Source organism: Herpailurus yagouaroundi, unplaced genomic scaffold, assembly GCF_014898765.1.
Source record: "Herpailurus yagouaroundi ecotype Mexico unplaced genomic scaffold, PumYag 100, whole genome shotgun sequence".
Taxonomy (NCBI): domain Eukaryota; kingdom Metazoa; phylum Chordata; class Mammalia; order Carnivora; family Felidae; genus Herpailurus; species Herpailurus yagouaroundi.
In genome coordinates, this window is record NW_024412391.1 from 2,436,229 (window position 1) to 2,459,569 (window position 23,341).

Below are 23,341 nucleotides of genomic sequence, written 5' to 3' on the forward strand. Positions count from 1 at the left end.
TGAAGGCACCTTCTCAGTCTGCGGTTTGTTCTTTCATTTGGTTAATAATGGCATGTGAAGAATAGACAATTCAATTTTCATGTATTATTACCAGTTCTTCTTTCACTGCTACTCCTCTTTGTGTCCTAATACACTGTTGACTATCCCAAGGTTGTGAATATTTTCTACGTATTCTTCGACAAGTTGAAAAACAATAGCTCCAGTGTTTAGGTGCAAGATGCATTTTTAATTCATTTTTATATACAGTGTGAAGTAAGGGTCAATGTGAATTTTCTCCATGTGAATATCATCATCCCAACACCATTTGTTGAAAAGACTATTCTCCTCCACTTTGAATTATGTTGGTGGCTTTGTTAAAACTCAATTATTCATATATGGGTGGTCTATTGATAGTTTTGTACTCTCCATATACATACATACATATATGCATACTAACTGAGGAAATGTATCACGTTCATTGATTGAAAGACACACTATTGTTAATTTGTCCATTCTCTGCAAATTGATCTATAGATACAATGTGTTTTCTATCATATTTCTAGCTGGGCTTTTTGGAGTATTTTTTATTTTATTTATTTATTTATTTTTCAACGTTTTATTTATTTTTGGGACAGAGAGAGACAGAGCATGAACGGGGGAGGGGCAGAGAGAGAGGGAGACACAGAATCGGAAACAGGCTCCAGGCTCTGAGCCATCAGCCCAGAGCCCGACGCGGGGCTCGAACTCACGGACTGCGAGATCGTGACCTGGCTGAAGTCGGACGCTTAACCGACTGCGCCACCCAGGTGCCCCTGGAGTATTTTTTAGATAAATTTACAAGATGATCTAAAAAAGTTTTTCACAACAGTTTTGTGTATTATAGGTTTTATACAGTTACAAGAAAATTTTAAATCATCTTGTAAACTGTAAAAGCCCTGCTAGAATTATGATAGAGAATATACTGTATCTATAGATCAATTTGCAGAGAATGGACAAATTAACAATAGTGTCTCCTTCAATCAATGAATGTATTTCCCCACTTAGACATACTTTGATTTGACACAGAAATATTTTTCAATTTTATGTGCATAAAGTGAGCAATATTTTATTATATTTGACTGTTAGTATTTTTTAAGTCTGATGATATTTTAAATAGTACTACTTTTATAATTATAGTTTCCAAATGTTTGATGCTAGCAACTGAAATTGAATTTTTTTTATTAACCTTGCTCGCATCCTGTTACCTTACTAAATTCACTCATTACCTGAACTGATGTTTTTTAAAGATTGAGTAGAAATTTCCAAATGACTAATCATATTACTTATGAATACAGACAAATCTAATTCTTCTTCCCCAATCTTTATGCTTCTTTTTATTCTTGACTGGCTACCATCTTCTGTGCAACACTGAATTACGTGGTGACAACGTATCCTTTCCTTGTTTGCAAATCAAAGGGAAAACATTGTCTGTTATCATTAAATACTGCATTAGCCATAGGTTTTCATGGATGCCCATTATCATTTTGAGATCATTTTCTTCCCTTCCTTTTTTTAGTTGTTTTTTTTTTTTTTTGGTTGTGAAATGATCGTATATTGAAATAATTTCCCTTGTAGTTCTTTTTTTAAAGAGCTTTTTTTTTTCTTTTGAATTTATTTATTTACTTTGAGAGAAAGAGAGAGGGGGAGAGCAGGAGCAGGGGAGAGGCAGGGAAAGAGAGTCTCAAGCAGGCTCCTCACTATCTGTGTAGAACCCAATGTGGGGCTTGATCTAAGGAACCGAGAGAGAGAGAGAGATCATGGCTGAGATCAAGGGTCAGATGCTTAACTGACTGAGCCACCCAGGCACCCCTCCTTTGTAGTTTTTAACTGGCTGGGCATTCAATTGCAGCATTATTGATGTCATCTATGATGTCATGAGGGTGGTGGCCATCCACACAGATTGGGCAGTCCCCAGGATCTTTTTAATGGTTCTGGAGAGTTCTCTAGCTAAAGATCTGTGCCACATTTGTAAGACAATGCTGACAATCTCATCAAAAGTGATATTTCCACTGTGCTTCAAGTTTTTCTGCTTCTTTCTGTCTCTTGGTTGTTCCTTGAGGGCTCTGATAATCTGGGCAGATGCAGAAAGAACCACTTCAGTCTGGGCCTGTCTGTTCTGAATGGTCAGTTTCACTCTAATCTTCATACCCTTCCAATCACCGGTTGCCTTGAGGATGTCATCACCAAACTTTTGTGGAGACAGACCCAGGGGCTGATCTTTGGGGCCAGGAAGATTGGCACTGACTTTGCCACCTGTGCACCTCAGGTGTATGACTTTGATCTTGATGTGGTCAAACTTAGGCAGCATGGTAGAGGCAGCTGGTGTCGATGGATCTGGAATCGGGACGACCGAACATAGTTGTACGCTTGCTTCCTCTGAGCCAAAAGCCAAAAGCCACTTTTTGTTGACAGTTGTTTAATCATTAGTGGATATTGGATTTAGTCAAATGTTGTTTTTGTTTCTGTTATTGTTTTGCATCTATTGAGATAATCATATGCAGTGATCTGCATTGGTTGACTTTTTAATATTCAACCAATCACACTTCCCTTAGATAAACCTCACTTAGTCATAATGTATTATCTCTATGTAAGTATTGTTGGATTTAATTTTCTAATTAATTTTTGTGTCTGTATTCATTATAAATACTGATATGTACTGTTCTTGTAATTTTTATCTTTCATAAATATTCTAAGTTTCTATACTCTTAATGAGGAGTGTCAGGGCATTGAACGACATTATATATTAAGAAAGGTACACATCTTAAAATGTGTAATACTAACTACCGAAAACGTTATCTACATTCGAGAACGAAAAACGGAATAAGACAACACTATGACTTAATAACAACCTCAAGTCAATAATAAAGAGAGCAGAAAAAGAGGAAGAAAAAACAGCATTGAAAAGACCTTGATAAACATAAGCTTTTGGACATTCTGCTTAAGGTGGGCCTTGTATCTTGAATTAGTGTTCCCATTCTTCAATAGTTAACTCCTTTTTCCTTAATTAGTCTGCAAGGAAATGCCAGGAAGCATTTTGTCTTCAAACTGTCTTTAGAAACCCCAAATTGCCTAGCTCAGTATTTGGGAAATGGTATGTACTCAGGAAAGCTTCTTTGTTTCTTCTCAAGGTTAAATACTTGGTTGGTGAATTTCTTGTAACAGGGGAGGAAAGCAAACAGCATATTCTCTCATTAGGATTATATGTATTATATATTTTCATCCAAGTCTGATAATTCTTCCCTTAATTAGCCATCAGTGACTTTTATTGAATCACATTCTGTATTTAATTAGTATTTTTGAATTGAAGCTATTCTCATTTTACAAGTTAACTGTAGAAATACCTTGTGGACATTTGACTAATATTTTAATTAAGGCATAGAGTCATATGAAAGACATACTTCTTATCTTGGAGAATTGTCACCTATTGATAAATATTAAAGTTTTTAGTAGTATGATTATGTAGTGGTAAATAAAGATTGCAAGCAAGTAATTATCTAATACTTTAATGAAACTCCTCCTTTTACCTTACTTTCTTGTGTTGTTTATACCTCTATGTGAGCAAAACAAATCACTGTTCAGTACAGTCATAAATCCTTTCTACTGAAAGATATGTTTAAAGGTTTGACTATGTGGATTTTTTTGGTCATTGCTTTTCTTTGAAATCCAGGTTCACTGTTGAGTTCACACTTTCACAAAACTACTGATCTAAAGAAGGATTTTTCAAGTTATCAAATAATTATTTTCACAAAAAATATATTAAGCAGGACTCCTTAGTGAATACATTCACTAATTATTTCCATACTTAAGACCACTGTCTAAGACCATATACATTCAATACAATAGCAAATAAGTGATAATCTGCATGCATTAAAGTTTACTCAAGCACAAGAGTGACTAGAACACTGGCTTATTTCTGAGTCTCTTTTAGACAATGTAGTAACTGAAGGCACTGGAAGGACCACACTATTCCCCAGAGTCTCTGCTATGACACTGTACCATGGAGAGCCATGTGGATTAGGGCCATGTTTGTGTACATGACTCTACTCAAGTGTAAGCATGTGAATGTATGTGTATGTTTCATAGAGTTTTGAATTCCTAGTCAAGTTAAGTTGAAGAAAATCTTCAGATAAAAAATGAAAATAGCATCTGATTAATAGCATCTGCTTTAGTCTTTGAAGGCTCTCTTTAAAGTCTTTGATAGACTGCCAACCAACATCATGTGTTTCCCCCAGGGTACAAATACAAATATTAGGAATAAATACCACTCTTATTCATAAGGAATTCGAATGCGTTGCATGGTGAGTGTTACTATTTTTGGAAAAGATTCCCAGATTTCATGGGGCATTTGAGAACTATTAATAAAATAAGAAGTCATTTGTTACTGTTTCTTCAAGGGATTACGCATGATGATGCAAAAGATGGCAAAATACACAATCTTTTCATTTTTGTTTTAATTAGGAAAGACTCAAATGTCATAGCTTCTCTAATGCTACAAAATCTGAACATATTTGAAATTTCGCATAAGATGTAATTACATAATTCATTCAATATATCAAATGCATCATTATTTAATTCTCAAAATACAAAATTAATTATAAGGGAATAAAAGGCTTTAATATGAGTGAATAATGTAAAGAATTGGCAGAGGGGAAACTTCTGGCTTCTAATAATCTTATCACTAACCATGGACCTTGCACCAAATCAATTATTTTACCATTATTTTTCCCAATATACAAACAGATAAAATGGGTGTGTTAGCCACTATCCACAGGCGGATATTTCAAAGGATGAATAATTAAAAGAGTTCACAAGTTCCTTTTAATTAGAATGGTTACACAATTGCCAACAAATAGTAACCCCTTTATTCAAAATTGAATGTCCAGAGGTTAATTGATTTGCCAAGGTCTCAAGCATTATCAGCATACATCTAAATTCAGATGGCTAAATCCATTTATCTTTTAAATATTCATGAGGCACCAAAGTTCCAAAATCCAGTAAATTATGTAAAAGTATTTATTCTTTGTTTGGTCACATATAATTTCATTTTTTTTAGCCATTTCATGTAGGTAAGTGAAGCAATGTAATACATCCCTGATTACCTTGGTAGAGAAGAAATATGAGGGCCACAGAATATGTGAGCTGAAGTTCATGTTTTAAAAGTCTCACTGAATGTTGATATTCTTCTGATTATAGTTTTTAAACTAGGAGAGGATTTTCATTTAATTACCTAATGCTTAGAGAGAGACTGACAATCTCCAGGTGTCAGGAATTTAGGCTTAATTAGAATAATACTAATAGCAGTGATTTTAATACATTAGTATAATACTTTATTCTTTACTAAAGACTTTCTGTCGATTTTATCAAGTAAGGCAATTTCATAAAATTGTTGTACACTTAAGAAAGCATCTCATTGTAAGATGATTATTACATTTTTGAGTTTTCATATACATTTAAGAAAATGAGAGATTAAGGAAAATGTGAAAATAAAGTGGCTATTCATATAATGCAAAAGTAAGCAAATAAAGAAGTTCACCCCGCTATTTTCCCATTTTATGAGTGTTGTATCAATGGTAAGTGTGAGAGCTGCGGGTCAGTAAGAAAAGGTACAAAAACAAGCTGATATGCATCATGGTTATTTAATCTTGTCATTCAGAGGTTTTTATTATTTTGGGGCTAATACTATTCTTGAGACCCTGGTGTGTGTGTGTGTGTGTGTGTGTGTGTGTGTGTGTATTTTAGCAGATGGGACTGACAATACCACAATGATAATAACAAATTATTTTTCTTGTTTCAAGAGATATTTTTGTTTTTTTTTTCTTTTTTTTTTTTTGAAGATTTTTTTTCTTTTAATTTTTAAGTAATCTTTACACCCAACGTGGGGCTTGAACCTACAACTGCAAGATCAAGAGTCACATGTTCCACTGACTGAGCCAGCTAGGCATCCCCAAGAGATATTTTTCATTTGTTTAAACAAATACTCTAAATGAACTTAGGTGTTTGAGTTTAGAAAATTTATTTAAACCTAATATACCTGATAAATGTTCATACATTTAATATATATTTATACATTATCTTTTCTCTTCAATCTTCATATGATGACTAGAAGACAAAAAAAAAAAAAGAAAGAAGACAAATATCTTTCAGATAAATATGCTCCTACCTAGTTCATGCACTTATTGGACTATAGAAAGTTCTAGAACTTTCCTAAAACCAAATAGTATGTGTACAGTGCCTGACAAATGGGAGGATCTCTATAAAATGGAAATGGCCTTGGGGCGCCTGGGTGGTGCAGTCGGTTAAGCGTCCGACTTCAGCCAGGTCACGATCTCGCGGTCCGTGAGTTCGAGCCCCGCATCGGGCTCTGGGCTGATGGCTCAGAGCCTGGAGCCTGTTTCTGATTCTGTGTCTCCCTCTCTCTCTGCCCCTCCCCCGTTCATGCTCTGTCTCTCTCTGTCCCAAAAAAATAAATAAACGTTAAAAAAAAAAAAATGGAAATGGCCTTGTTTCCAGTCCATGAACTCTATTACCCTTAGATTCTTTTCACTGGTTCTCCTCTTAGTCTAACAAACACATTCAACTTTTCTCCTAATTTATAAAAAAGAAAGAAAGAAGTAAAGCAGCCCCCCCTAGCCTCCTCTTGACTACCCCTGTCTTCTCCCCTATGCTTCTGTCTCCTGAGGGATTTCTCTTGCTCTTCCCACCCCTCTTTCATACCACCCCCAACTATTTTTCAAAGTAATTTTATAATCACATTTTTATTCTGATTAGCTGTAATCTTCATCAGGGTAGAGAATATATTTCTTTTATTGGCCATTGTTAATAATATCCTCTGCATGGTAAGAGTGAATTTGGCAAATATTTGCTGAATAAATGAACTCTCACCATGTACTTGTGTTTATGTGACTTTCTCAAGCATTGTTTTATTTAAAAATCTATTTTACATTTTGGGAGATACACATCTCTAAAGGTAATCTCAAGCCTCAATTTATTACAGTCATTGAAGTTCCTCCTGTCTTGTATGCTGGTTTTCCTAGTATTTTTGACTAAATTTTTAAATATTTTATTTTATTTGTGTTTTGCATGCTTTCTTAGCCTGTCAATTGAATTTAGATGCTTCTCTTTAATTTCTCATTGGCTCCCTCTTCTCTATTTATTCGGTGAGTGACCACATGAAATTTTTTCCTCTTCATTGATCATTCATGGTTTATGGCTTCTGTATCTCTACTTTCGGCCCCGATCTTTTCCCAGAGCTTGAGAATCCAATTTCTACCTGCCTGCTATGCACTTCCCCTAGATTATCTACTTTCAGTTCAGACCTGTGGACTCTCATCTTTTCATTCATGTCCTCTCTACATGAGAAGTTGCACATTTTGGTTGGTTTCCATCCAGCCCTCTCTTCTGTTTTTCTTGCCATCCTCTGTCTCAGGCTCTTAGTATTATCCCACAAGTTATTTCTTCATTCACTCTGATTCTGACTAGTAATTGCTCTATGTCTTTCATGTTTCAAAGCTATAAGAGAGAGAAAAAAGCCTCTCTTCTAAGAATATACCTAGAACTTAGCTTAGAGAGTCTCATTGGTAGAAATAGTGAAAGTAATGATGGGCTTCAAATATAAATATTTATATTCCTTAAACTATTTGCATACATTTGTAACTTTGTTTATATTTACCTTTGCAAACACTCACTCTATGAATATGTACATAGTTCAATTACAAATGTACTGGGCGGAGGGCACCTGGGTGGCTCAGTTGGTTAAGCTTCTGGCTTTGGCTCAGGTCATGATCTCACAGTCTACAGGTTCAAGCTGCAGGTAGGGCTCTGTGCTGACAGCTCGGGGTCTGGATCCTGCTTCAGATTCTGTGTCTCCCTCTCTCTCTCTACTACTACTCTCCTGCTCTCTCTGTGTCTCTTTCAAAAATAAATAAACATTAAAATTTTTTAAAAAATTTATTTGTGGGGGGCACCTGGGTGGTTCAGTTGATTTAAGCATCCAACTCTTGATTTTGGCTCTGGTCATGATCTCACAGCTGGTCTCTGTGCTGACAGTGCAGAGCCTGCTTGAGATTCTCTCACTCCTTCTCTGTCTGCCTCTTCTCCATTCTTGTGCACACGCTCTCTCTCTCTCAAAAAAAAAAAAAAAAAAACCAAAAACATTAAAAAACGTATTTTGGTTAAAAAAAGTAAAAGTGATTGAAGAAGGCAGGCCTTAAAGACAGCACCCATGCCTTGTGGAGGTGAGACCTGAAGACAACGTTTACAATTTCATATGGTAATAATTACTTTAAACTGTAGATACAAGATACTCATGTCTTAAAAGAGCTTTGAGGAGTTGCTGGGAGGGAAAACTTTCCTCAATTTCCCATTCTGTGTAATAGGTAGTGGCTGGTGGTGGTTGCCTGGAGATATATGATGAAATGGCTTGTGAGGTTACCTCCAGGCTCAATGGGAAAGACTGTGGTAATCAAACAGTAATATCTATATGGGCTATATTCTTCTATATTCTGCATTTTTCACAGGGCTGTGAAGAACGGTTCAGTGTGGTAGCACTTTATTTGTTCAAACTAAGCTTTTTCAGGTTTCCATGTGCTACCTTATCTTGACATTTGGTAAATATTCACTGTAATAGTACTAATTATACTTTTTTTGCTGTGGCTCTGTCTCCATTTGCCCTGAACTGTCCATTTTCTTGATTTTCACTTGTCCTTTTAAAATTTTCTCTTATGTTACATATTTTTGCAGAAGAAGCATATACCAAATATTGCCATTAACCATCATTCCATCTAGTTAATCTCAGGTTAATTCAATTATGATCCAACTATAGAATCATATTCATTCATTCTCATTCTCCTTCCCCCTCCCCCAATGATATTATTAATTCTGATATTCCAAACTCCTTTGATGTCTTTCTTATTAATGACACAGTTTGTCAATATTCTTTGAGGACAGGAGAATTACTTCTGGGTTCATCAACTAAAAACTAAAGCTCAGCAACATGAAAATGTTTGAATTACATTTATATAAGTTTAATCGCTTTTACCTCTTACTTGCAAGTTTATTTGCACCTTCAAGGAGCTAAAGAAAATTTCTAAAAATATTCTTTTTATTCTAAGAACATTATATTCTTTTTCAAAGTCTAAGGATAATTTTTAATAAGTTCAAAAAGAAGCAAATTTATTTGTAAAATATGCTATATAAATTATACAGGGACATATACAGGTGTGATAGAAAGATGAAGTTGAATCCTATCAAATATAGGCAATTTCACAGAATGCAACCTAGTAAAACATTAAAGAAATGGTATATATAGAATTCAGGATAGTGCTTATCACTGGGATGGAAAAGGTGATGTGACTTGGAAACTCTTCAAGTATATTCTATGCTTATTCTTAACCTGGTAATGGGTATGTATGTTCTACTATTTAAGAACTATACATACATTTTATTTGCCACTTCATCTATGATGTTCTAACAAGTAACACTGGTGTAAGGTCTTTAATATTACAAAATATAAATATATTCTCCCATGTTCTTTTAATATTTATGTCATATATCTCAGACTTTGGAGTATATCAGAAACTTACAGACTATTTATTTATAAACTCATCCTTTGGATGCCTCCCCAGCCATCAAAAAATGAAATCTTGCTATTGGCTATGATGTGGATGGAGCTAGAGAGTATTATACTAACCAAGCAAAATAAGTCAGTCAAAGACAAATACCATATGATTTCACTCATGTATGGAATTTAAGAAACAAATGAACATGGGGATAAAAAGAGAGGCAAACCCAGAAACGGACTCTTAACTGTAGAGAACAAACTGATGGTTACAGGAGGGGAAATTGGGGCATAGATTAACTAGGTGATGGGTATTAAGGAGGGCACTTGCTGTGGTGAGCACCGGGTGCTGTATATAAGTGATGAATCACTAAATTCTACATCTGAAACTAACATTTTACCGTATGATAACTGGCATTTAAATACAATTTTGGAGAAAAAGAAGAAAAAAATAAAACTTGTCTCTAATATTCTCCAGCAAGAAAGGGAGATGTGTTTCATTACAGACACTTCAGAGGTAGGAAATGTACAAGGATGAGAGAAGAGGGATTCACTCAGTTCATGAAGTGGCTTCATTCTAGGACCGGTAGTGGCAGCAGATTTAGGTGTCATACTCAATCATGATGCCCAAGGATAGAAAACTGACTGTCTTTTTTCCCTGGGCCATTTGATAATTGATCTTTCCATGACCTCATCCAGAAGATATCCCCTTAAGTCTCATCACTGAGAAGAGGATCATATGCACTTTCTTTATCTAATTACTGATGTGGGGGAAACAACTGATATGAAAGCCTTAGACTGACCATCTAGAATTAATTCTTGTCAGGTAGTCAACTGTCATAACTATTATAAGCACTTACTACGAGGCCTGACATATTGTGAGACTCAAAAACATCTAACTGGCATCATGGTTTTTCATATCTTGCTTATATTCCTAAGTTTTATAATCCTTTTGAATACCCTGCTTCAACATTTGTGTTCATCTTCAGTTTTTCTGGTCTGGGAAATTCAATCAAATCACTAATTATCGAATAGGCAGGGTAATGGATGTCTGTCTTTTTTCTGACACCCTATTTGCTTTAATCCTTTCTCACAGATTTATTGTTAAGAATGTATCTGAGTTTTTACTTATCTCTTTATTTAACTCCCCTTGCAGTATTTCTCACTCTTCTCAGGTGGGGTCCACACAGAGAAACACGGTTGAGTAAAATTGATGAAATGACTTAAGTCTTAACCTCTTGGTTGCATAATTAGGGCTCTTGGGCAAAACTTGATAAAGTGTTCTCATGCAGAAAACAGTGTTTCTGTAGCGGAGCTCTGAGCGTGAATAAGACAGGAGAAAAAAGTTGGTAGCATTAGGGCCCATCACTTTTCCACAAGTACAAAAGTGTGGGGCCATCGGAAAGTATCTTTCTGGATGTGTGTATTAGGGGAGAATGACAGAGCTCTCCCAGGATAACTGAGGGAGTGCCATTCATTGTGAGGAGAGGAGGTATCGTGTCAGCACCACAACTGGAGGACAGCTCCCTGCCAGCTGCCCTGATGTTCTCTGGTGCAGAATTTCCTCCCCTGACATCAACGTAACACCTGCACAGATGGATAGCCAAAAATACTCTTTGTCTTTTCAAGTTACCTTCCCTGAAGAACTGGAAATTCCTCAGTTCAAGAAATATAGGAGTTTCTCAAGGCTTAGTACTAAACATTTCTCATCTCTATTCTCTTTCACTGGTTCCCAGATTTTAAATATCATCTACATGTTCATGACTCTCAAATTTATGTATCTAGTCCAGACTACACACTAATTATAAACTCTTTCACCTGGACACTTCTTTTTTTTTTTTTTTTTTTTAATTTTTTTTTCAACGTTTTTTTTTATTTATTTTTGGGACAGAGAGAGACAGAGCATGAACGGGGGAGGGGCAGAGAGAGAGGGAGACACAGAATCGGAAACAGGCTCCAGGCTCCGAGCCATCAGCCCAGAGCCCGACGCGGGGCCCGAACTCACGGACCGCGAGATCGTGACCTGGCTGAAGTCGGACGCTTAACCGACTGCGCCACCCAGGCGCCCCCACCTGGACACTTCTTAGGGAGAGACAATCATCAACCAAAATTCATTTTGTCCCTTCCCTTGTATAAGGTTATAGCTGGGAAGTGGCTGACTAGCCAGGCCTACATTTCCAAGCATACCTCTTTATCTGGATAAGGCCATATGACTAACCCTCACAGTGGAACGTTAGAGTGGGTGATTTGCTGCCCAATGCCTTTAAGAAATAGGCTTGTTTTTCCTACTTTCTATCTTCTTCTAAGCAACTAAGATGGAACCGAGGATAAACCTTGGATGTCACATCTTGATAGTAATAATCTCCAAGGTATGACAGAACTGACATGAGTCTCTGAGTGACTGGTTGGAAGAGACCTACCCGCACTTGCCAGGAAGGTCTTACAAATATCTCAAACTGAAAAAGCTCCATGCTTGATTACTCCCTACTCTTCTTCCACTCTTTCCCATTGAAGAAAATAATAAAAATCATGGTCACTTATTACATACTGACTACAATTCTGGAAAGATACTAGGTGCATTAAATATATTTATTCATTTTTCCTTACAATAACCCTATGAGAGTATTGTTTTTAATCCAAAAAGATATCAAGCAATATACCAAAGGTCAATCAGAAAGTTAGTATCGGGGCGCCTGGGTGGCGCAGTCGGTTAAGCGTCCGACTTCAGCCAGGTCACGATCTTGCGGTCCGTGAGTTCGAGCCCCACGTCAGGCTCTGGGCTGATGGCTCGGAGCCTGGAGCCTGTTTCCGATTCTGTGTCTCCCTCTCTCTCTGCCCCTCCCCCGTTCATGCTCTGTCTCTCTCTGTCCCAAAAAATAAATAAAAAACGTTGAAAAAAAAATTAAAAAAAAAAAAAAAAGAAAGTTAGTATCAATGGCAGAATCAAATCCATGCATACTGTTCTTCTCCATTTCACTCCACTGCCTCTGTTTGATTCAAGGGCAATTTTTTAAGCAGCGAATATACTATTTAAAAAATAGTTGGAGGAGTTGGAGTCAAAAGAAAATATGCATAGGATATAATAAGCTTAGAAGTAAAACTGTTACACAGAAATATTTACCATAGGCTAAACAATGCTATAGAGGATGATAAAAATATATATAGTGTTTAGCTACCCAACTGGTCCCTAAATTACTTAGTAGATGAGATAAAGAAAGAAAATGAATTCACAGTATTAATACACTTGCCTAAATGAGTCAATGAAAACTACCCTTTCAACTGTTTAGGGTACTAATAGCATAGAGAATATTTTTCATTTATTATATTATTTTGAACTATGTTCTTTAGCAGATTTCCACAAATAAAGTATTTAACAGATTTCAAAATATGCAAACCACAGTAATTTCTATGCACACATTTAGGAGGAATTCAAAACTATACTGGTTAGCAAATGAATCTCTGATTACCTGGAGTGAACCAGAAATGAAGTTAGAGTATAGAGCGGTATGAATATATACCACACTTTCCTCTAAATCGATCACAAAGATATTTCTTACACTTGAGGTTTGAAAATGATTTGGAAAGAGATAGCTTGAGATAGATTTATCTGACTAAACTCTGGACTGAAAACATTGTATTTTGCCATTTACATGTACGTCCATACACGCACACAGATCGGTTGGATGGATGGATGGATAGATGATAGACAGATATAGCCATTTAAAGTCAACCCAGAAGACAAAGTTGAAGTCCCCTAAATAAAATCAATGTGCTAACCTCAATATTAGCCGTAAAAGAATAACAGCACCTCAACGTAACAATGAATGAATAAACTGGCAATCCTGGGCTGAAATCATCTTTTGTAAATAGTCTTGATTCTATTACAATAATCATTTAAGAAATATTTAGTTTCTACTGGGTATTAGGGACTGTTATAGATACCTAGCATGTACTGGTTTAAAAACAAAATTCTAATTTATGGAGAGTTCAAATTCTAGACAGACAAAACAAATAAAAGAAATATATAAGTAAATATATGCTACAATGAAAATCCGTAATTGCTGTGAATTTTTTCAAAGAGCAGAGTAAGAAAGGGTGACCATGAAGACTTTGAATGTAAGTGTGTGTAGACTACAGTATTAAATACAGTGGACAGGATAGGCTTTGTTGAGAAAGTAACACTTCTTCAAGTACATGAACAGAGGTGAGAGTTAATCAAGGGGATATCTGAAGAAAGAATACTCTAGCTATAGGAAATATCCAGTGCAAAAGCCTTAACATTCCAGGCTCAGCGTGCCTGTATCTGAGTAAATAATGATGGCAGTAGTAGTTGAGATAAGAGAAGTAACAGGGAATAGGACTTATAGGTCCTTTGAGGCAGCCGTAAGGATATAGGCTTTTACTCTGCATAAAGTGGTAAACACTTACAGGGTTCTGAGCTGTAGTTACATGATCTGATTTCTATTTTAAAAGGAGAATTGTGGCTGTTCTGTTGCCATTGGTGTATATGGGTTCAGGGATGTAAACAGAGAGATCTGTTTAAGTTCTTAAAACCATTCAAGAAATGGCTGGTGTTTCAGACCAGAGAGGTGATAAGCAGTTGTATTTCGGATACATTTTCAAAGTTGAGAAACGGGATGTTCGAATGGATATGAGAATGTGAGATAAAGTGGAGTCAATGATAATTTGCACCAATCACTCAAAATGGTGGAGTAGAAAGTAACTAAAATGGAGAAAAGAAATACCTGAAAAAGAAAGACTGATTGGGAACTCCAAGGAAATGAGTGCCTGTAGGTGGAAAGAAAGGAAGACCAAAGACTGAGTCTTAGAGTATTTCAACAGTTAAGAAAAAGGTCCTGGTGATAAAGAAAAGTCAACACGGAAGACTAACAAAGAACAAGAAATTAAGCAGGAGGAAACCCAAAGAATGGTGCCTCGGAATCAAATAAAAAAGTGTATTATGGAGGACATGCTCCACTCTGTTAAATTGTGAAGACAGGTCAAGTTCAATAATGATGGAAGAGTGACCACTGACGGGACAGTGAGAGTGAAGCCAGAATGGAGTATGCAGGGGTATGAATATATGAGTTGGAGTGGTCTGAGAGAGGACAGGAGAAGAGAATGGAACAGAGCAAGTCTAAACATTTCTTGAGGAATTTTGCAACAAAAGAGTACAGCAGTCACGAGTGGAAATCAAGCATTTTTTTTTAAGTCTGAAGAAATAACTACATGCTTATATGCTGAAAAGAGGATCTAGAGGGGGATGTGATGAGATGAGAGAGAGGGGAGAGATTTTAAAGTTAATTCTCAGAGCAGCTAACCTAGAATGGGCTTAAACGCACAAATGACCCTAGATAAAGGTGTGGCGGTTGTTTGGCTCTTTTTTTTGCAGTTACACCAGCTTGGTTGACCGAGACGTAGAGAGTGCAGGGCTCCACAGGAACCAAACCGTGGGCCAGCCTGAAAGTGTTGGAATTCCACAGGCTGCAAGGAGTCCTCACCGGTGATGCCTCACTTAAAGGGAGGCCAGAAATCAGGCTGTGTGACAAAGAAGAAAGGGATGTGGGTTTGGTGAACAGCTAATCATCTTCTCCCACACCTCTAGTTTCCTGATACTTACAAAATAAATTTAAAAAAAATCAATTGGAGTACTTTTTACTGATTAACAGAATATAATGCATGAAAGAGTAAAAAAAAAGGACTTTTTAAATCCAAATTTAAAAAAATCAATGTGTGGAAAGTCCGCTTGATAATCGCTTATTCTAAAATAATATACACTACAATTCCATTCGCTTTTACTTAAGGTTAAAGAACCATTTTATTCAATAATATGATTTGGGGAAAGATTTTGGCTCCTGTGTCAAACTTGTTAACTTGGTATTCTTTAAAAATTTTTTTAATGTTTATTTATACTTTGAGAGAGATGGAGAGACAGTGTGCGAGCAGGGGAGGGGTAGACAGAGAGCCAGAGACACAGTCCGAAGCGGGCTTCAGGCTCTGAGCTGTCAGCACAAAGCCCGACACAGGGCTCGAACTCAGGAGTGATCATGACTTGAGCAGAAGTCAGACGTTCAACCGACTAAGCCACCCAGGCACCCCTAACTTGGTTACTCTTCAAAAAGTTCTAAATTATAGGGGCACCTGGGTGGCTCAGTGGATTGAGTCAGACTCTTGGTTTCAGTTTGTCTCAGGTCATGATCTCGCTGGTTTGTGAGTTGGAGCTCTATGCTGACAGTGCGGAGCCTGCTTGGGATTCCATGTCTCCCTCTCTCTCTGCCCCTCTCCTGCTCTCTCTCTTTCTCTCAAAAACAAATACACATTTTTTTTAATTTAGAAATTATAGTTAAGGTCAATAAGAAACAAGACTGCATTAATATTTGAGTGGTCATAAGAATATCAAACAGATCTTATGGGGTTTGGGGCTTTTTTTGTTTGTTTTTGTTTTTTGTTACATGACTGGTTTTTTATTACAGAATTCAAGTTTAGTATGCATTTAGTAGGGTTAGGGTTAATCAAGCAACTATGGGTTAGGGTTAGGATTGGAATTGAAACTGAGTTCAGAACCAGGGTAGGCATCAGGGTCAGAGGTTAGGGTTAGGTGTTAATTTTAAATTTTTTTAAAATTTTTAATTGATCTCTCTCAGCATCTAAGGTGTTATTGTGTAATGCTGCATTTGTCCTATTCTGTGAACAAATTTATTCAAATCCCATTAATCAGGGGGACAGATCGTCTTCTTGGTGCCAATATCCCACTTTAGAGATGCTCTTTTAAACAAACTTTGACTCTGACTTGGTTTTCTGTAAGATTTGCCTTACTCTTTGTTGAGGAAATGGAAATACATTTTCCTAATCTCTGCTGAAGGAAACCTGAAAACCTAATGTAATTTTCTTTGAATCGCCTCAAACTTTTACCTTTATGCTCAATCTCAATTGCTTTTAATATCCTTCCATTCATAAGATCTGAATCCACATACTGTGTCAGCACTTTGGACTTTCTTCTGAAGGTTTGGGAATTGTCTGATATGTAAATGGAAAACCTATGAAGCTTTAAAGAGTCCGTCCCCCGAGCTGTGTATTCACATTATCACATTATCATTTTTTTCAGTGTTGGATCCTCCCTGGTATTCTAAATGTATTGAGGTTGGAAAAAAAGGCATTTATGCTGACATGTACAACGTTACATGAAATAAATAATGTACAACAAATTCTATCTAAAGGAGAGGATATTAGATAATAAGTTTAAATTATCATAATAGAAATGTCAAAAACTGAAATTATGTTATTAATAAATATGACTACCTTTCAGCAGATGTTATCATTAAATAGGAGGTGGTTTACCATTCTAAAAAACAGTTCACCTTAGAGGGAATGAAAGAATCTCAGAGTTGGTAGGGAAACTAGAAAATATCTGGTGGAAGCCTCTGCAACTAATATAAATCTTTCGCACCGAGGCACGCTCTTTCTGGTATCTGAACAGCACAAATGAATGCAGAGATGTGTAAATCATATTTGCCTGAAAACCCTCTCCAAGAAACACTAAGTGCTCCTCTGTCAAGAGAAACCCTTCACTTCCTCCTTGGACTTGATTTGCTAATGTAGACCTTGGTGAATTTTCCAGAACCAGATCTAATTGTGATTTATTTTCTTCAGCCCAGGCCCTCGGTGCCTCTTCCTACAGATGTTTTCGAATATTGAATTGTTCTGAGCTAATTTCATATCTGTCTTATTTCTTTCCACTTTCAAATTTACTCTGACAAGCGTGACTTGTTGGTATCTTTGAGCTCCTCGTGCCTGTGGGCATATTCACAGTCCATGACTTTCAGGAAACTGCTATCACCCCCTTCCACTCTACAAATCTGCTTGAACAAACATGCTTCTATAGTGTAAATGTTCCAAATAAACATGCTGATTTTCGTTTTTGAAGCATCTTTGACCATATGATACAGAAGTATGCATAAAGGGAGCAGTAAGTGACTACTGTTACCATTTCATCAGGACCAATCTGTATATTGACACTGTGTGTGTGTGTGTGTGTGTGTGTGTGTGTGTGTGTGTGTGTTTCTTGTAATCCACTTCGTCCTGTCAATGTAGGTCCCTACCCCACTTGGCTGTTCACACGGCAACACAGTTACTACTCCTATAGTCATTTCTTTCCCCCTATTTTATCACATCAAATCTCTAACTTCCTTAATCCATCAGCTATCAGCCAGGTAATGGGAAAGATCCAATTAAACATGCTGGTGTAGATTTCAATGACTGCTTTCGGAGTGATAGGTTTTGTGTTTTCGTGAGGCATCTGGTTTTAAAAGAAAACCCTGTTAAAACAACAATGAAATTAATGTTTCCAATACTGGATTTTCAGGAAAATTAAAAAAAAAAAAAAAGAACTTTTCTTGTGAGACAATTTCAAGCCTACAGAGGAGTGACAAGGAGAGTTAGGAACACTGTATACCTCTTACTCTTTATACAGATTCCCCGTTTTGCTCTGTGCTATGCACTTTGTCCTTCCTTTCTTTCTCCCTCTCCCTGCACACACACACACACACACACACACGGTTTTTTTTCTGAACCACTTGAGAATAAGTTACATATCACGTCCATTTACTACTAAATACTTTACATTTTCTCAAAATAAGGACATAAATCAAGTGCATAGTTATCAAATTTCAAGAAATTTAACATTGACATATCTAATCAACCTTCTTTCTCCCAATTTTGTCCACTGACCCAAAAATATTTTTATAGCATTTTTTTCCCTATCCAGGATAGGATCTAGGCTGGGAACAGGTATTTCATGATGATGTCATTTTTAAATATCTCCTTTAACGTAGAATCATCCCATAGCATTTTGTTATCTTTTATCACATTGACATTTTTGAAATTTCTCTTACCCTCTCACCCCTCATAGATGCCCTCGTGGAATGTTTCTCATTTTGAATTTGATTTATGTTTCCTCTGATATACTGAATACATTTATACATGTTTAGTGGAATAGCTATGTAGGGTCTTTAGCCCATCACATCTGTAGGCAGACACTGTCTACCTGCCCCTCATTGATCATCTTTATTTTGATCATTCAGTCGAAATGCTATATAATTTCCCTTGAATAATCATTTTTTTCCCTCTTCCAACTGATAAGTAATTCTTAGGAAACACTTTATGTCCATACAAATATGGTGGTCTTCCTTAAAATATTTCCCATGCCCTACGATAATAGCTAGGCGACAGGAAATATTTTAATGGCCACTGCAACCACATGCCAAAACTAACACTATGAGGGTTGAAAAATGATGAATTTCTGCCTCTAGCAGACCTTCCCCCGTTACTACCCGGAAGTTGTCTTCCTCGTGTCAGCAAGAGCCTTCTCTCTCATTTTATTTTCCTGTCTGTGAAGTACCTATGCCTTGATCTGTTATCTATAATCTCTATGACTTTAAGGATACATATTTTCCTAAAGGTTTTTAATTCATTACTGTCTTTGATCATTTTTATGCTCAAATTGTCTAGATTTGGCCAATAGATATTTTCTTTTCGACCTGGTTCTTATGCGCTTTTTGTCATTAACCATTATTTTCCCTTTAATTTTGACATAAAAAGATATTTCAAGACTCAGATCGAATCTTACTTGACCAAAACCTGATACAGTTTCTCCAATCAGATCTGATTCCTTTTAGAGGATAAGGGTATTAGTAACTAAGGTCTGTACTAGGTATGTTTGTTGCTACTGGAATGTCTTTTTTTCCAGACCCATTGAACAGTCTAAGCTGAGACTATGTATATATATATGGGTATACTGTATACACAGTATGTATATGGACTATTCACGTATACACACATACTTTTAAAGGGCTTCCTTCTTGTTTCCCTCTAGTCCCCATTTATTTATTCCTTTCTTCATAGTGAGAACCATGGCTCACAACATCATCACCGTATTTACTCATTTTTAAATCTGGAATATATTGAAACATTTAAACATTTCCAGAATCGCTTCAACCGTATATACATGTTTTCTCATTTCTTACTGCTTGCACACAAGTCAGCACATAGCAGGTGCTCTTTGGGTTCTTTGTTTGCCCTTAACAATATTCCTGGGAGACCTATCCCATAGCAACTCCTAGAAATATTTCTGTTTTCTTTATAGCTGGAATGTATCCATTTTGCATAGGTGGCCTAGTTTATTCAACCAACCTCCTGTATTTGGCCATATAGTTTGGAAACTTTCTTTGTGACCATTAATAGCTGTCATACATCGATCGCTATGAGAAGTATAATAGTGAACTAAATTTAGTAACGTAGACATTCACCTTGCAAGTGAACAGACAACAAACTAGAAGTAGCTATAGATTGGCTTAACTGTGGTTCCTATGAACACTAGCTGGCCACAGTGATGTCTGTTTTATATGTGCTCATCTCTGTGCAAGCCAGGAGCCAGACATGATGTTTCTTTAGAAATACTCTTTAGAAAAACTTTCTTCATTAGCAAGTAATAGATGGAACAATATCAGTTATCCATGTGTTAAGTGTGAATAGAGCCCCACGGACTCACATAAGGTCAAATAATTCTCTCACATGTTGAAAGTAGGCTTTCAAAGCCCTTTGCCAACTCCCCTGGTTATTTATTGGCTTTGGTCTGGCCCACTGGTTTTCCCCTGCAATTATTTTTGGTACTAGAGAGCAATTCTGGTAATAGCTCCTAGTTTCCTTCAGTTCCTATTCCCTCCAAGCCAGACCTTGATTTCATGTCTGATCATACTGTCTTCTAAAAGTTACTATTGAATTTTCACATACATAGAGAAAAGTGCATATATATACTCAGCTTGATGAATTTCCATAAGGGTAACAAGCACTGAGTCAAGAAACAATTATGAACACCACCCCCCCCCCCAAGCCTTCCTTTGTAGAGAACTTGCAGCCACCACCCGCCTACAAAGGGACCTACTACCCAGATTTCTTACAGCACAGGTTTCCCTGTTTTTGCCTTTTGCACAAATGGAAACAGAGAATATATAATGTGTTCTTTTGTGTTATGCACCTCCCTGTTGCAGACTTCACCAACTATACTGCTACCCCGACACTCAGCCTTTATGAGATCAGAGACCTCTCTATACCGATGCCAGATTGTCTCCACTGACCAGGGCCCAGCTCACCTTCACGTCTGCAACATACATGTGGGTTTGGCATTAGCCCCTTAACATTTAACTCCACATCCCCAAGCTGCACCCAGGTCTGAAGGGAGAATAAGCTTTGTTGCCCTGGTTAGTATTTCTGGTCTCCCTCTTACCCCCTTGCTGTTGCAACCTTTGCTATATTTTCTCCCTTGTGGAAATCTTGAGGGTCTCCACAAATGCCATTTTTGACACATGAACTTCTCCTTTCAATAGGTGTAGGTATGTGCAACATTTGTCAGTACCCATTAGAGACATTTAAAAAATAAACATTTTTAATGAAATGTACACCTAATTATATACTATTATTCAAAAGTTCACTGAATCTCATAACTCAATCTGTCAACAAATATTTACTAAGTGCATCCAATGTGCAAAGTACTGTCCTAGCTGGTGAGACCCAGCATTTAACAAGACAAATAAACCTCTCGGAGAATGTACATATGATCACCCACCATTCTATCTTCTCAAATGTGATATAATGGAAAGAGTTAAGACTACGGGGGAGGGGGAGCCCAGGAATCGAGGACCAAACTCGGTCCCTCACCTTTCAGGATCTTGTCAGAGAATTTGACACAGAAGGCATTCATCAGGTAAGTACTCAGGGAATGGCAGAAAGTATTAGCAATAGTGTTTTACCTTAACACCTCTGCGTTTCAACTGAATCCAGTGAAAGATTCGATTCGATTAATTATCCATAGCTTTCATATAATTTAGGGGGAGATTAAGAGTTACTTTGTAGTAAGGGTGGAGGATGGGTGTGTGTGTGTAGGCAGACACGAGAGTGGGCTTGGTTTCATGATCAGTTACCTTGATTCCAAACATACAATTATCTGAGTAATAATTTCTTTGGTCTTTGACTTTAAACTTAAAAATGGGTTGGGGCGCCTGGGTGGCGCAGTCGGTTAAGCGTCCGACTTCAGCCAGGTCACGATCTCGCGGTCCGTGAGTTCGAGCCCCGCGTCGGGCTCTGGGCTGATGGCTCAGAGCCTGGAGCCTGTTTCAGATTCCGTGTCTCCCTCTCTCTCTGCCCCTCCTCCGTTCATGCTCTGTCTCTCTCTGTCCCAAAAATAAATAAATGTTGAAAAAAAAAATGGGCAACATCGTCACTACTGCTTATTTTAAGTAAAGCTAAAATGGAATACTCCTATGTATTACTCTTCCAGGAAAAACAAAACCAAACAACCTGTCAAATTGTATGTATTTAACCACACACCAACCTTACTATCTAGTAAGTCATGGGACAAACAGGTGTAAATATCTGATGTTATCACAATCCCAAACTCCTTTCACAGGAACAGAAAACTTCTGTATTTATTTCTTTTTCAAGTTGTTATCAAAAACTTGTTTGTTCCAGGCTGAATATAAACAGCCTGAATGAATTTTGGATAAATTCAGTCTTTTTCCGTTGCTCTAGGCCATTCCACATAGCTCTATTTTCCACTTTGCATACTGTAACAAAACTAAGAAGCACACAAACAGGACAGACACACTGCAAACAGAATGAACAATTGCGATTGATAAGCGCATCAGATGAATAGCCCCTTTGCCCTGGGCAACTCCGCTTTCTTATCTGAGATCCCGGGGAATGTGTTTCTCAACCTGCTCTGAAGAATACTGTGAAGGTAACTAATAAAAGCTGCTGTTTTCAAATATATACTATTACAATCCAAAAGAAATTAGCAATTATATCTCAAGATTCAATTGCAGGAAGCTGTTTTGTTTTTGGGAGAGCTCTTGTTTTTTTTTCTTTTTTGTTTTTTGTTTTATTTGTTTTTGTTTTTTGTTTGTTTCGTTTTTCTGATGGAAAAAATGTCAATAATTGCTTAGAATGCACGTTTTCTAGAATCTGGTTTTGAAACATTATATACCAAGGAATTAAATGATGTCTATAATGTCAAACAGTGTTTACTTCTGAACAAAGTGCTCTGTGAGGTTGGAAACTTGGATACTTTTTATTTTATTTATTTATTTATTTATTATTTATTTTGGGACAGAGAGAGACAGAGCATGAACGGGGGACGGGCAGAGAGAGAGGGAGACACAGAATCGGAAACAGGCTCCGGGCTCCGAGCCATCAGCCCAGAGCCTGACGCGGGGCTCGAACTCACAGACCGTGAGATCGTGACCTGGCTGAAGTCGGACGCTTAACCGACTGCGCCACCCAGGCGCCCCTCTTGGATACTTTTTAAACGCAAACACTTTTCACGGGGTTGGGTGAAGGATGGGTTCATTCTATTTGCATGGTTTTATTTTTTATTTATTTATTTATTTATTTATTTATTTATTTATTTATTTTTTCTCAACGTTTATTTATTTTTGGGACAGAGAGAGACAGAGCATGAACGGGGGAGGGGCAGAGAGAGAGGGAGACACAGAATCGGAAACAAGCTCCAGGCTCTGAGCCATAGCCCAGAGCCTGACGCGGGGCTCGAACTCCCGGACCGCGAGATCGTGACCTGGCTGAAGTCGGACACTTAACCGACTGCGCCACCCAGGCGCCCCTATTTGCATGGTTTTAAAAAGCATCTTTGGCTCATTTGCTACCCCTGAGAGAAGAATTCTGAAAACGTTCCTTTCAAGTTTTGCTTGTAAACAAATG

General features: G+C 37.2%; 2 protein-coding genes across 2 annotated transcripts in view; both read right to left on the bottom strand.

The window, feature by feature from the left end:
- CNTNAP2 (contactin associated protein 2) overlaps positions 1 to 23,341 on the bottom strand; it is a 2,003,978-nt gene that overhangs the window by 1,313,054 nt on the left and 667,583 nt on the right. The window lies entirely within an intron of this gene.
- Positions 1,857 to 2,427, bottom strand: LOC121028159 (60S ribosomal protein L12-like). Its single transcript, XM_040471689.1, has one exon. The coding sequence runs from the start codon at positions 2,324 to 2,326 to the stop codon at positions 1,883 to 1,885; it is 444 nt and encodes a 147-aa protein (XP_040327623.1). The 5' UTR covers positions 2,327 to 2,427; the 3' UTR covers positions 1,857 to 1,882.